The following is a 13,968-nucleotide window of genomic DNA, read 5'->3' as shown; positions in this document are numbered from 1 at the left end:
AAGATCTGCCTCCATCTTCCTGTCTGGATCTACCCAAACTGCGTCCAGCCCGTCCCGCATCTGAGCGACTTTATCGTGCAGATATTTTCCAAAGTCCTCAGCATGTCCCTGCAAGGGATCCTCCCTGGCTCCCTGAACAAGAAGGGAGCGGGTCACCCGAAACAGAGCGGCTGGGTGATTATCTGCCGATGCAATAAGGACGGCGAAATACTCACGTTTCGCTGTTCTTATCGCCACTAGATAGGTCTGAATATAAGACCTAACTAATGTTTGATCCCATTCAGAACAGCTGGTCCTCCAGGCACTCTCTAGGCGTCTTTTCCGGTGCTTCATCTCTCTCAGCTCCTCAGAGTACCAAGGGGCTGGTCAAGATCGGTGCCGGGTCAGAGGCCGCAAAGGCACGACTCGGTCTAAGGCCCCCGCCGCCGCCCATTCCCAGGCGTCACAAATTCCTCAGCCGTGCCATGAGCCAGGTCCTCAGGAAATGACCCAAGCTCCGTCAGAAACCTCTCTGGGTCCATCAGGCGCCTGGGATGGAACCAGCGACTCGATTCCATCTCCCTGCGGTGTGGGTTGGAGGTTCGAAAGTCCAAATGAAGGAGAGAATGATCAGACCATGACAATAGCTAAATATTGAATATATATATATTCAATATTTATATTCATATATAAATATATGAATATTTATATTGAATATTTGAATAAATATTCAATATTTATTTGAATAGCTAAATCCCCTAATTCAAGATCATTCAGCCACTATCCAAAGACAAAAATCAAGTCCAGCATGTTTCCCCCGGTGTGCATGGGACCATCAATTAACTGGGTCAGGTCCAAGGCCGTCATGGAAGCCATGAACTCCCGAGCCGCAACAGATGCTTCACCGGTCGATGGCAGGTTGAAATCCCCCATGTCTGCGGGTATCAACTGCCACCCCAGCTATCACCTCCAACAGCTCGGGCAGGGCTGGCCAGTGATCAGCCAACCCACCTGTATCCCATGACCCCACTTCACACAGAGGGATTCACATCCAGCTATCTGTGGTACAGTGACGTCCCTCGGTCTCAGAACCTCATTAATAACAACCGCTACCCCTCCACCTCTACCCTGGCCCCTCGGCTGATGAAATGCACGGAAGCTTGGTGGGCACATTTCAACAAGGGGTGCCCCCCCCTTCTGTGTCCAACCAGGTTTCTGAAATGCCCATCAGGTCCATACCCCCCTCTTGGATAAGGTCGAAAATGAACTCTGACTTAGCTATACATTAAAACAAACATTACAGCATTTCTTGGAAGTCATACTCTGATCATTTCAAGTGTTGATAAACTATAGTTGGTAAAGTATATTTTTTCTAATTTATTTTTGTAACTTAATGTTGTAGGATCCCTCTGTAAGCTATGTTAGTAAAAGATTCTAAAGGATTTAAAAAAAAAACAGATTGAAAATTGTTTGCTGTTAAAAATCTTGTTTTTAGCTTGGGTCTTTTCTCTTACCTGCTCCTGGGCTTATATATTTCATTATTAGATATACATTTCATCAAGCAAAACAAAAGAAACTCTGGATGGAGGCCTATCTTTAACCTTTGAATCACCGTTCAATCACTATTCTGTCAAGAATTAATAGATTAGAACAGAAAGAGCATCCGTTTTTTCCTTGTAGAATTGCAGATGCAGGCAGAAATATGCTATTTTGAGATGGCTGGTCTAGTTATAAAATAACTGTATCCTGATTACTAGGAAGTAACTTTCCAGAAAAGCTTCTCTTGTACCACGAACCCATTTTCTCTATCCATGCTAGATGGTCATTTTTGTAATTTATTTTCTAATTTTGAGGTGATAATAAAAGCATATTGTCTTCTAATAAATCAAGCTAGGAATTGCTGGTTGACTTTCTCAACATTGAGGAAGGCTACTTTTCGACTTGTCTAAAGCACTACTTTTTGCTGCTTAACTAGAAGACAGTATGAAAAATGTTTTGATTTACATTTCTGGTTCTTAAATCTTTTGTGCTAAAAATGGTAGCTGTTAAACCTATTTGTTTATTTTACTTCCACATCAATCCTAATCTAAAGTTACAAAAGTTTTATATAATTGTTTTCACTAATAAACTCTATTTTCTTCTATTGAGGGGGTTATGCTTATGCATCAATCAATGTTAAAGTGTCTTGTTTCTGAAATAGTGTGTTGTGCAATTCCGTAAGTGTGGTTATTATACTGGTAGTACTCATTTTGCAACCACAATTGGGACTGGCAACTTGGTTGTTAAGCAAAAGGATTGCTAAGTGAAACCGATTGTGCTTATGATATAGTTTTCTTTGCTTTACAGACCTGACAACATTGTTCTTATATGCAAGGATTGGTTGCAAAGTTACTTTTTCATCACCATTGTAACCGAATGGTTGCTGTATGAGGCACTTGCTAAGTGGGGACTAGCTCTAATGGTTTAACATATTGCAGCTATTGTAGTGTTTCAGATTATAATTAAAATAAACAATGGCTTAATGGGAAGAATGATTCGATGTGAATAATGAGGTACAGCTAATATTCCTTTAAGATCTAGAAAGTTAGGATTTATTTTGGATTTTTAGCACTAGTTATACAATAAATAATTTCATGGAAAAGATCTCTATCCTTACTGTCCAGTTGACTATGTTTAAGATAAGAATAAGAATATTCTGTCTGTGATGTTTGCAGAACATAACCATCTCATCATCTTTGACAATTTCTTGAGGAAGTATTTTAGTTTTCAGAAAAGCACCCAGAGAGATGGTGGAGATGAATGTGGTGTTTCTATTGCTATCACTTGCACAGATGTAATATGACCACTTTCTTTAGTCAGAATTTTAACTCCTTCAATTGCATAGATATTTTTGTGCTATTTTTTCTATTAAATCCTCATTCTCTATTTCATTGTAGGCCGCATCAGGGTTGTATTTGACCTCAGGGGGCTGGGGTGGGCATGGCCAGCTCAACATCACTCATGTCGGGGATGCCTATGGTAGCCTGAGTGCTCTGCCAGCGAAAACAGGCTTCTGAGCTCCATTTACAGCAGTGATGGCCTCCTGCAACTCTCTTGCCAGCAAAAATGGAGCTCAGGAGGGCAGCACATAGCTCTCCCAAGCTCCGTTTTCGCTGGCAGAGGCACTGTGGGCTGGTTTGCTGTGTCCAGGGCAGCCCCGCGCGCCAGATCTAAGCACCCCGTGGGCCGGATCCAGCCCCCAGGCCTTGAGTTTGACATCCCTGTCCTAACTGAATGAAAGGCAGAATATATTTGAATGTAATAATATTAAAAATTTTAGATTAATTTCTAATCTAGTTGTATTTAAACCTGTTATCGTGTTGCCTTTAAATTCAGCTGAATTTATACTATGTGCACAATTATTAGGCAAGTTATATTTTAGAGGATTAATTGGAGGATTAATTTTAACTATTGAACAACTACAGTGCTCTCTGTCAATCCAAAATGTTAATAAACCTCAAACCTATATAAAAAAGTAAAAGTAAAATTTTGACTTTCTTAGGAGAATTATGATTTCAGAGGCAATAGCCCAGGGCATCGCTGCAGACCTGCAGCAGGGACAGCAGGCTGTTCCTGTTGCACCTGAATCTCCCCTACATCAAGACCAATATATTGCGTCTCAGCATCAAAGAGATTTGGCGACTTTCCAAAGGTCTCACTCACCCCCTTCTTTCATGTAGAGTGGGGTATCACTCTCAGGAGATGAGGATCAAAAAGAGATGGAACTCTGAGGATGAGGGGATGGCTCCAAACCTCCTGGCCTTCACAGGGCTCTTTTGCCCAATGGTCTTTAAATCATTATTTAAGGCCAAAGCTACAGCTCACCTGGGAGATGACCCAGCTACAACTGAGTCAGCATTAGACTTAGAGGACCCGAGTGAGTTGCTCTTTTCAGAGCCAACCGCAGAGAGCAAGGAAATCCCATCACTTAAACTATTCCAGGACATGATCCTAAAACAATGGGCCCAACCGGGAGTATATCCTCCCACAAGCAGAAATGACAAGAGATTTTATAATGTGGCTCCAGACTTATCCAAGACACTGCAGCCACCAACTATAGATGGCCCTGTGGTGCCTTAACATCCCCCATCATCCTGTCTAACAACACTGAGGATGTTCTGACAGAGGATAAGAAGGCAGAACTGACCTTTCACAAGATACACCAGGTGATTGCCTGGGCGGTCAAAGCAACTACAGCCATCTCATTCTTCAACAGGGCTTCTTGGTCTGGCTCCGCAAGATGCAAGCAAAGGCTCCCCCGGTGAACTCTGCTTCCACCAGGACATTAACAAACTAGTAGCAGCCATGGAATTCTCAGCAGATGCCACCTTGAATGCCGCCAAATTTGCTTTCAGGGCCATTGCTTCTTTGGTGGTGGCCCGTTGCTTACTATAGCTCCGCCATTGGCAGGCTGACGTGAAGTAGAAGCTAGCCTCTGCTCCCTTTAAGGGTAGCAAGCTGTTTGGAGAGTCCCTAGATCCCATTCTAGTGGAGACTATAAGGACAGAAGAAAGGTCCTGCCTCCTCTATACAGACAAACTGACCACTGCACCTCACCTTATTCCTGTAGACCTTCCTTTTGGCCCACAGACATGGGGTTTGACACGTCTCAACTCCAGACGGTATACGCCCACAGACAAGACTGACAACCAGATAGATTTGAGTTCAGAATCAAAAATAGACAACACTTCAGAGGCAAGTGATCATTTTGTGACACAGGCTGTTGTCTCTTCAGCCGTGCCAAGTGATGGCAGATCCAACCCTCCCCCATTGGCGGGAGATTCAAAAGACTGAACAGACATCTAATTTACTGGAGATTCAAGATGCAGTCCCTCCAATCAATCCTGGAGAGCATTCGAGAGGGCGACTTCCTAACATCCCTAGGTCTGTCGGCGGCATACCTCCACGTACCTATCCTGCCATCCCACCAGGGGTTCCTGTTGTTTCACTATACGGGCCAACATTATCAGTACAAGGTACCATTCGGGGTATACTCAGCGCCCAGGGCTTTCACCAAGATGCTGGCATCCCTGTTGACACATCAATATATTGTCCAAGTCCTCTCACCTCTGGGCAACAGAGGACTTCTGAGTCATAATCAGAGTCCTCCAGGATCATGGATTCTCCGTCAAGAGCCACCTGGCGCCTTCAAACCGACTGCTACACCTGGGGGCAGTCATAGATACCAGGTCGTGCAAGGTCTTCCTATCCCAGGAGTGTCAGGTCAGTATAAAGAAATTGGCGAGTCGGATCCAGGCGGACCAAACAGTATCCCTGGCCCTCCTCTCGCAACTCCTGGGCAAAATAGTATCCTGCATAGCAATCGTACCTTGGGCATACCAGAACCTTACAGTGGTTCCTTCTGCCCTACCAAAGGTCCAGCAGGAGCAACTCAAATATCAGGGTTCAGGTCCCACCAAATGTACCTCAATCCTTCTAGTGGTGGATGTCCCAGGCCATAACCAAGGGGTGTGTTTTCAAAGAATCCAGCCGAATGACCATGATGACAGTCCAACCACAGATGACAGTCACTTTGACTTGGGTGCCCAATTCTAGTCCCGGGTGGCCCAAGGGCAGTGGTCCTAGGCAGATCTGAGGAACAACATCAACTGGCTGGAGCTCAAGGCAACCCACTTGGCCCTCAGTCAGTTCCAGGACACAATCAATGGATACCATGTGCTCATTCTGACGAACAATGTGGTTACCAATGCCCATATCAACCACCAAGGGGGCACCCACTCCAGATCTCTAATGTAAATAGTCAAACAAATGGGCTTCTGGGCAGAGAGACATCTTCTCTTCATCAGAATGGAACACATCTTGGGGACATCAAATGTACATGTGGATTGGCTCACGAGAACCATGGTTGACCACTCAGAGTGGCACCTACACCCAGAGCTATTCAGGGAGCTGTCAGAAAGGTTCGGCCCTCCAAACCTGGATCTGTTCACCTCCCCATCAAATACCCAGTTACCCAGATTTTACACCAGGTGTTGTGCCTCGTCCTCCCTCCTTTCCTCAGCTGGGCCCCTCCCATCTCCACCCAGGCCTGTTATCAGACTCCGAGTCTGATAATGAAGATGAACGGCCTATCATGCTTCTAGCCCTTGGCCCTGGCCCCATGCCTGGAGGGGATTCCAGGAATGAACAGACAAGCCTGATAAATGTCACTCCTACAGCATGTGAGCAGGAAGCCAGCCACGTGCTGGAATTACTGACAGCAGATCCAGCTGAAGAGAATTCAAAGTGGGAGGATCCTCACTTCCGGAGATCTGAGAGGCGACGCCAGCAGAAGGGAGGGAGGGGCAGGTCTGGATAAATGCTGAGTCATGGAACCACACCCCACAGCCTATATAAAGGACCTCCTTGTGGCATTCCAACCTTGAGTCAAGCAAAGTCTCATCTAGTTTGCTGCTATCGGACTCTATCGCTGAAGTCACAACTTGGACTCCTGCCTGCCCTGAGAAAACTCAAAGGAATTTGACAAGCTGAAGAAGGCTTCATTGCCACATTTGATACGGACTTCCTAGACCCGGTCGTTGGAGGGGGACACGACATCAGGTTTGCAACACCGGGGGTGGAGGCGGTCAATGCACTCCACAGTCCATGCCCCAAGGGCTACTACATGCCTTTCCTCTTTCCCCCCTCATTCCAGGGATAATCAGGAGGGTGCTGAGAGGGGAGAGGTCCTACTCCTGGCTCCTCATTGGCCCAGACGTTCATGGTACGCAGATTTGGTCAATCTGTCGGTACCAAGACACTAGAGGATCCCCCAAGACAGAATCTCCCTCAGTCAGGGGGCCTTAGTTGATCCAGATCCACAAACAATCTTGCCAGACTTCTGTCCAGGACCAACCCATTCCCTGGAGAAATAATGGCACAGCTTGAAGTTAGGAGGGCCCTTCGCACCTACATCAAGAGGACACTCTTTCTTAGAAAGACAGAATCCCTGTTGGTATCTTTCTAGCCCTCCACGCTGGGTAACAAGGTGACACCATCGACCACAGGCCGGTGAATACGAGCATGCATAGCCAAAGCCTATGAGCTTCAGTCTCTCCAAGTGCCTAGGCAAGCGATAGCTCATTCCACCAGAAACAGAGCCACGATTGCTGCGTGAGCAACACAGGCTTCTATCGAGGACATCTGCAGGGCAGCGACATGGTCTTCTCCATTCCCATAAAATAGTATAAACTGGACACCTTCACTAAATGAAGCAGACGAGCCAAAATTAGAAAAAAGTATCTGTTCTTTCCTAACCATCCATTTTATACTCTTTCTGAAGTATTAGTCTGTCTATCTGAATTAATTCACTGATGGGGTATTGTTCGTTTCTTCATTGTTGGTTTAAGATTTAGTGTTAATCTCTGCTTATCTGGGTGTTGATTGCTGCTGGGAAGGGTTTTTTTTGTTTCCCTTTTGGATTTTTGATTGTCTCTTTTGACTGTAGATGTTGTTTACCTCTATGTGCCAGTTGATAGTTGAATTATAAAAATACCAGGTTTCCAGGAATTCTCTGGCATGTTCTAGTCTTGGTTTGATCTAGGACGCTCCAGTTCCCAACTGAAACTATGGTTAAATCTGTCCATGCCTTGTAAAATTAAAAGGATTTTTATCATGTCTTCTGATGGCTAGTTGATGTTCATGGACACAATCCATTACTCTTCTACCTATTTGTTCTATGTAGTAGCTGTTAGTTCTTACAGCAGATGTTGTAGATGATTCCTCATTTTTTAAAATAGTTTATTGATGGTTTCTGAATGTTTAAGATTCTGACATCTAGTTTGATAATGAAACATTTGCAAGAAAACCACCAAGCTCAAAAAGCACCAAGGATCCCACTGTTCAACCCTGATCAACAAGCATTCTTTTCACTATGTATCTTATTAAAGTCCATCTTCTTTGATTAAAAGGTAATTTTTATTAAAAAGAACAATTAAACTATGAATCCAAACTTTACTTATAGTTCTCTGAAACTTTCTATCCCAAGAGATAAGGATGGTCCCAATCTTACTAGCATTTCATTAAACCTAAAGACCTAGGACCCCCAACTGTGTGAAGAGATCCATCTCCTTGCTATGTTTACCATTGTTGTATTTTTCTCAGTTACTATGCATTTTAATTTTTATAATTATTGTTATTCTTTTCATGTTTTAACATTTTCTGTCCAAAATTACCCCGAGAGGGCAACTACACAAACTGACTGAATAAATAAAACTTACAACTCTTTTTAAAATGTTAGCAATACCAAACTAATTAGGAATAATATATATGAATTGTTTATAAAAGTTTTCAATCAAACCAGTCAGATGAAAACAAATCGATAATTGGATGCTTGTGCCGAGAATTTAACAAACCTCTCTCCTAAATGCCAATAAAAATAATCAGTATGCAAGCTTGACCCATATATTTCAATGAAAAAAAGAGGAAAATTAAAAGGGAAAGCCCTACCTAATGCTCTGGAGTATTTACCAAAGAAAAGATCCCTTGGTCTCTGCTAGGTTCCATGGCCTCTCTTGATATGTTTTTGATTCTTTTAAATTAAAATTAAATTAAAATGGGTAGCAAAGCACAATCTCAAGCTTCATATTTATTAAGCATCCTTCTGAATCCCATATGGACTCCACATACATTCTTAGGAAATAAAAATTTTAGGTGGTTGCAAATAAGTACTTTGTCTGGAATGTACTCATTTATTCAGGAAAAGAGAAATGTCTTGATGAACTAAAATGGATGGCAGAAAATTTGCCTTTTGATAAGGGAATGCCATACTCTCCAGAGCAGCAAGTGCTATTAGAATGACTACGACAAATTTAAAATGGATAAAACTTCTCCTCTCCAAAGTTCTGAAATAAGCAAACCTGAATATGTATTTTAAAGACATTTAACTGGGATCAGGCAGATACAACTGAAAATAAGTTACACAAAATCAAAATAGTGGCTAAAAAATGGGGGAAAAGATATTTATTTGTAAGAAGCATACGTTTATATTTTAGCCAATTAGTGTATTTTAATGCTGTGATCTGAAGTGAATCTGGCCTTTGCTCAATGACTCCTGAAAACAAGCATACAGGGAAGCCCATTAATTGAGCACTTTAAAAATACAGGACCACAATCAAATTAAATAAATTTAATTTTTTATCTCAAAGAATAAAAAAGAAAGCACAGTAGAATTATAGAACAGTCTATTATTAATTTAGTTGTCAAAATGTTTATTTATTAACAGAAAGAGGCACAGGTCTCCAGGTTAGACAAGAAATTGATTCTGAGGGCAATTGAACAATTTTCCTTGTCTTTTTGCATGGATATAATGATCAATGTAAGGTAAGAGATTAGACACAACTGCTACATTTGTTTAGACCTATTCAAATTTAAACATAATCAATTGTTTATTCTTTTCCCAACCTGCCTCAGCAAAAAACTGCTATGCAATATGAAGTAGCCTACTCCCATACTAAGTAATAAAGATCAGCACAAAACAAATACTATCCATTGTTTACTAAGTTTGTATTTCCTGAATTTAATATGATTTTATGTACATCTAAATATGCCCACGTGCACTGAAATTCATGTCAATTAAAATTTTCAGCCTAACACTTACGACACTGTATTTAAATTATATTAAGCTGATTTATAATACCATCACATTGTGTGACTATGTTATTCCTTTATAACAATGAGGATTTCTAGATCTTAATCTATGCATGTATAGTTTTTTCTATAAGCCACAGCTTATGGCATCAGAGGCTTCTTTCTGACCAACACTCCATGACTATCTCACTATCTAAGCTGCCATATTTTGTAGCTCTAACTAGTGAATTCTGGAGCTAAAGCAAACTGGAACTGTTTTAAGATTTTATTTTTTGCCATCTCTCACAGAAGATATTTTTCAGTATATAAATAAATGCACACCTAAAGGCAGATTAGTTCTCAAAATCCCTGTCCTTGTGACAAGACAAAACATAAAAGCAAGAGTATAGCTTTTTTAAATCAATCTGCAGTTCTAGTACAGCTCATTCACATCCAAATGTATTACGGTACTTACTGTGGCTGATCCAGAGCTTTGATATTTACTAACCTGACTGAAGGGTTACAATAAGGCTTCTTATCAGACATCTTTGAAGCCATTGCACTGGAATAAGTACCAGATGGCCCTCTATTTACAGATTCGTTAGTGGGGAGGGAATCCCAAACCAAACTTATTTAACTTCACCTCATTAATTCAATAGTCTGTACTATTTCTGTTGGTTTTAGTCCTACCTCTTGAATTTTTCTTTCTTTTTTTACCAAGGCAATTATCATATTTTCTCCCTTTCCTGCATGGCCCATCTTTTCTATTTCTGCACAAAAAGTATTGTGAATATTTGAACCTCTAGCTAAATATTTATCAAATACAACATAGATTATGAGGACATTACTGGGCATGTTTTCACACATTAAAACCATTCAGGTGTTATTTAACATGCCAAACAATGGTCTCAATATTTTATCACCTCAAATATTATATATGTATCAAATGTTATCTATCAGGAGTCAGAACCTGATAACCCCCTGCCCGCCCCACCCAACCAATGCAAATCAGCATCTTCAAATTGTCTTCTCATGCTGACACTACTGCAATCTGGAAATCAAAAACATTTGTACAGCATCACACATGTCCATCTCTGTTAAGATACTCACAGAAGTTTAGATTTATAGAGAAATATGAACAATTTCAATGCAACAATTTCTGCATGGTCTGAAATCATTTATTTGTAGGTAATTCTTTTCTATTACCCATAGTCCCATTATAGAATAGAAGTACGGGTTGGATTCTCTTTCTTAAAAAACAATAAAGATGCTAGGCCATTCTCAGCCACATTAATAGCTAAGACAAGTTATTCTCTTCAACAAATATTACCTAATTTATGTATGATACTGTTGATCACTAATAAATAGCCTTCAATTGCAGAAAACCTACATTAACATTTCACACATTTTAAAAGCAAGCCAACTTTCCTCTTCTAAAACTAATTTCTGTTACTGCAGCTTGCTTGCTCCTGATTTTAATTGTACCTTAAACAATACTGATGTGAGACAAAACGTGTCTGAAAAACAAAATATTAAAAACTGTAAAAGAAACTAACACTTAATGTTACTCACAGGGGTACATGATACTGTTCTGTGTCTGCTTTGGCCAGTTCTTCTTCTTCAATATCAGATTCTCCACCCGAGCTGCTGTCTGTGGCATCAGAATCAAATGCTTGCTCACAAGAGCGCAGGTTAGCCATTCCACTGGCAGTAAACCTTTCTAGTTCTTCTGAGACAGAGTCATTTTTTAGGAAGTTGCTCAGTCCTTCTGAGGTACTTGTCTCATTTGTAGCTTTTCTTAAAGCTGCTTCTGCCTTGCGGGTCAGCATTAGCTGATTCCGGTGTCTCAAGGAGTCCAAAGCAGGTAACTTGCTTAGCGTTTTCTGTAAAAATCCACCAAGCTGCTGCTGAATGTGCCGCTCTACCTGCTTGGCCTGTACCACTTGCAGTCGCTTTTGCAGCCTACGAGCACGATTCTCAATGTCTACCTGCCTCCGCAATAACACCTTTGTCCTTATATCTGAATCTAGAGTGCTAAAGGAACTGTTTGGCTGAGAGGTCTTCTGTTCCTCTGGCTTACTGCTTCCCAGCTCAGAACAAACAGGCATTCCAGATAACAAAAGCAACTGGTTCTCTCCATCCCCTTCGAGTCCACACTGCTGCTCTGGGGAACTGTGGTCATGTTTATTTGCCATGCCATTATTGCTAAGTGGGACACCATCCTCTGCATCTGGGCCTTTATGTGGTAGAGTGCAATTGCTCAAACCAGACTTCAGGTCCTCCAAATCAGAACCCCCAGGTCTATTTGAATCAACTTCCTGGAGGGTCACAGAAGAAGGTGCACTCTTCCCACCATTAAGTGAAACAGAACTTTCATGGTCAGAGCTATTAGTTTTAGCTATTTTTTTAGCCAAACCATTGACAGGTGTTTGTGGCAAAGGTGTCTGATTACTTGTACTCATGGTTTTTAGATTTTCCAAGGAAATCTCCAACACTGGTGGCCTTCCCAACAGATCACTAGTTTTCAAGAAAGGATGAGTCAACAGAGAATGAGATTTAAGGACCGCCTGCTTGTTGAAGACCCCTTGCAGTTTCAAGGACTCCTTTGGAGGAACAGATGTTACATCTGAACAGAGATAAGATGCTACCAATGGCTGCAGCTTTCCCAGCTCTTCTTTTGTAGAATTATTTCGGAAATCTAGACTGGAATCCTCAGCTTTTCTTTTGGTGACGTTACTGGCAACAAGGATGTTGTTGGCGCTGCCGTTCTTCTCAGCACCGCCAGGAGACAGGGAGGAGGATGGGGGAGCCAGTTTGAACCGGATGTGGTGAGCTTCAGTTGCTGCGTCAGTGAGAGCGGGCGCCATAGTAGCCATTCAGCACAGAAAGTTGGGACGTCCAGCCTCTCCCGTTGCAGAGGCCAGCTCTGCTGTGTTTTTCTGCCTCGCCAAAGGGCAGCCTAATTAAAAAAAAAAATCAGATATAATTTAGAAATGTAGAATGAGCAAAAGAGAAGTAAGTTACTTGTATATACATTTTTATCAGATACAGAAGTCTACCAGTATATACACCTATTCATCAAATACAATGGATTATTTCCTATCCAAATTAGTCAGTATAATATCCAATGGAAAGAAGGCATAAAGCAGAACATGAAAATCTGAAATGCCAAAATGGTGAAAAACCAAAGGATTTGAAGCAGAAACTAAAGTGAAATCACAAAACAAGGGATAAGCATCAAATGTTGGACAAGTACAGTAAGAAAGCTTTCTTCAACACGGTGCCCTTCAAGCGGCTTTTCACTTTGTTGCTAGGACATGTGAAAGGTTGAGGGAAAACTGTTTTTTGCCAAACAGTTGAAAAATGTACAATATGAAAAGCAGGTTCTGAATAAAATAGAAAACAAAGCTGCATATGACAGCCACTGTGGTATATAGGTAGTCCTCAACTTATGACCACAACTAAGACCAAAATTTCTGTTGCTAATTGAGACTTTAGTTAAGTAGTTTTGCCTCATTTTACGACTTTTCTTCCCAGTTAAGTGAAGCACTGCAATTGTTAAGTTAGCAAAATGTGTTATTCAGTGAATCTAGCTTCCCCCTTGACTTTGCTTATCAGAAGATAGCAAAAAGGGATTGCATGACCTATGACGCAGCAACCATCATAAATATGAGTCAGTTGCCAAATGTCCAAATTCTGATCATATAACACGGAGATGCTGCAATGGTCTTAAGTTTGAAAAACGAATTTAAGTCACATTTTTCAGTGCCAATGTAACTTCGAATGGTCAATGAACTGTTTTGTCAAGGACTACCTGTAATGATTAAGATGCTGGACAAAGGACAGAGAAACAGGATTCAAGACTAAACTCAACTCTGAAAACTTTCCAGATAACTTCGAGAAATCACTATCTCTAAGCCCTATCTTAATCACACTATAGTTACTGTGAGGAAGAACTAGTGCCAGTGGTATGCATATCATCTTCAACCATTCCTTAATGATTGGAAAAATATCAAGCTAACAAGTGAAATATATTTCTTTATTAAATATTGTTCAGCTCAGGCATTTCCCAATCATGGTATCTTCAAGTATGTTTCAAATCCCAGAACTTGCAACAAAGGTTATGCTGGAAGAACCCAGGAAAGCTAGTAGGTATCATATATGGTATGATAGGCATTTTCATAGGCAAAATGCAAAAACCAGCATGCTCTTACCAGGGGTGGTAGAAAGCCAAACTAAATACAAAACCAGTTCAGAAAGGTATTTTCCATCAGTGAATCAAAACTGAACTTACCTAAATTCCCTCAACCGTCATGATCATGAATCAAATCCCTAGCATAAAGAGGAATCATTTATTTAGAAAAAGAAGGGACTTCTTTTGTA

At 41.3% G+C, this 13,968-nt stretch overlaps 1 protein-coding gene across 2 annotated transcripts in view; it reads right to left on the bottom strand.

Annotated features, from left to right (window-relative positions):
• The window catches only part of KANSL1 (KAT8 regulatory NSL complex subunit 1), a 153,079-nt gene that overhangs the window by 102,221 nt on the left and 36,890 nt on the right, over positions 1 to 13,968 (bottom strand). For both annotated transcript variants that reach the window (XM_058181970.1, XM_058181971.1), the window contains one exon: positions 11,158 to 12,544. In XM_058181970.1, the coding sequence (XP_058037953.1) occupies positions 11,158 to 12,461 (1,304 nt within the window). In that variant the 5' untranslated portion in view covers positions 12,462 to 12,544. The remainder of the gene's footprint in view (positions 1 to 11,157; positions 12,545 to 13,968) is intronic.

The sequence above is a fragment of the Ahaetulla prasina genome, chromosome 4, assembly GCF_028640845.1.
Source record: "Ahaetulla prasina isolate Xishuangbanna chromosome 4, ASM2864084v1, whole genome shotgun sequence".
Classification (NCBI taxonomy): Eukaryota; Metazoa; Chordata; class Lepidosauria; order Squamata; family Colubridae; genus Ahaetulla; species Ahaetulla prasina.
The sequence above is the reverse complement of the archived record's forward strand: the minus strand, read 5'-3'. Positions and strand labels throughout refer to the sequence as shown.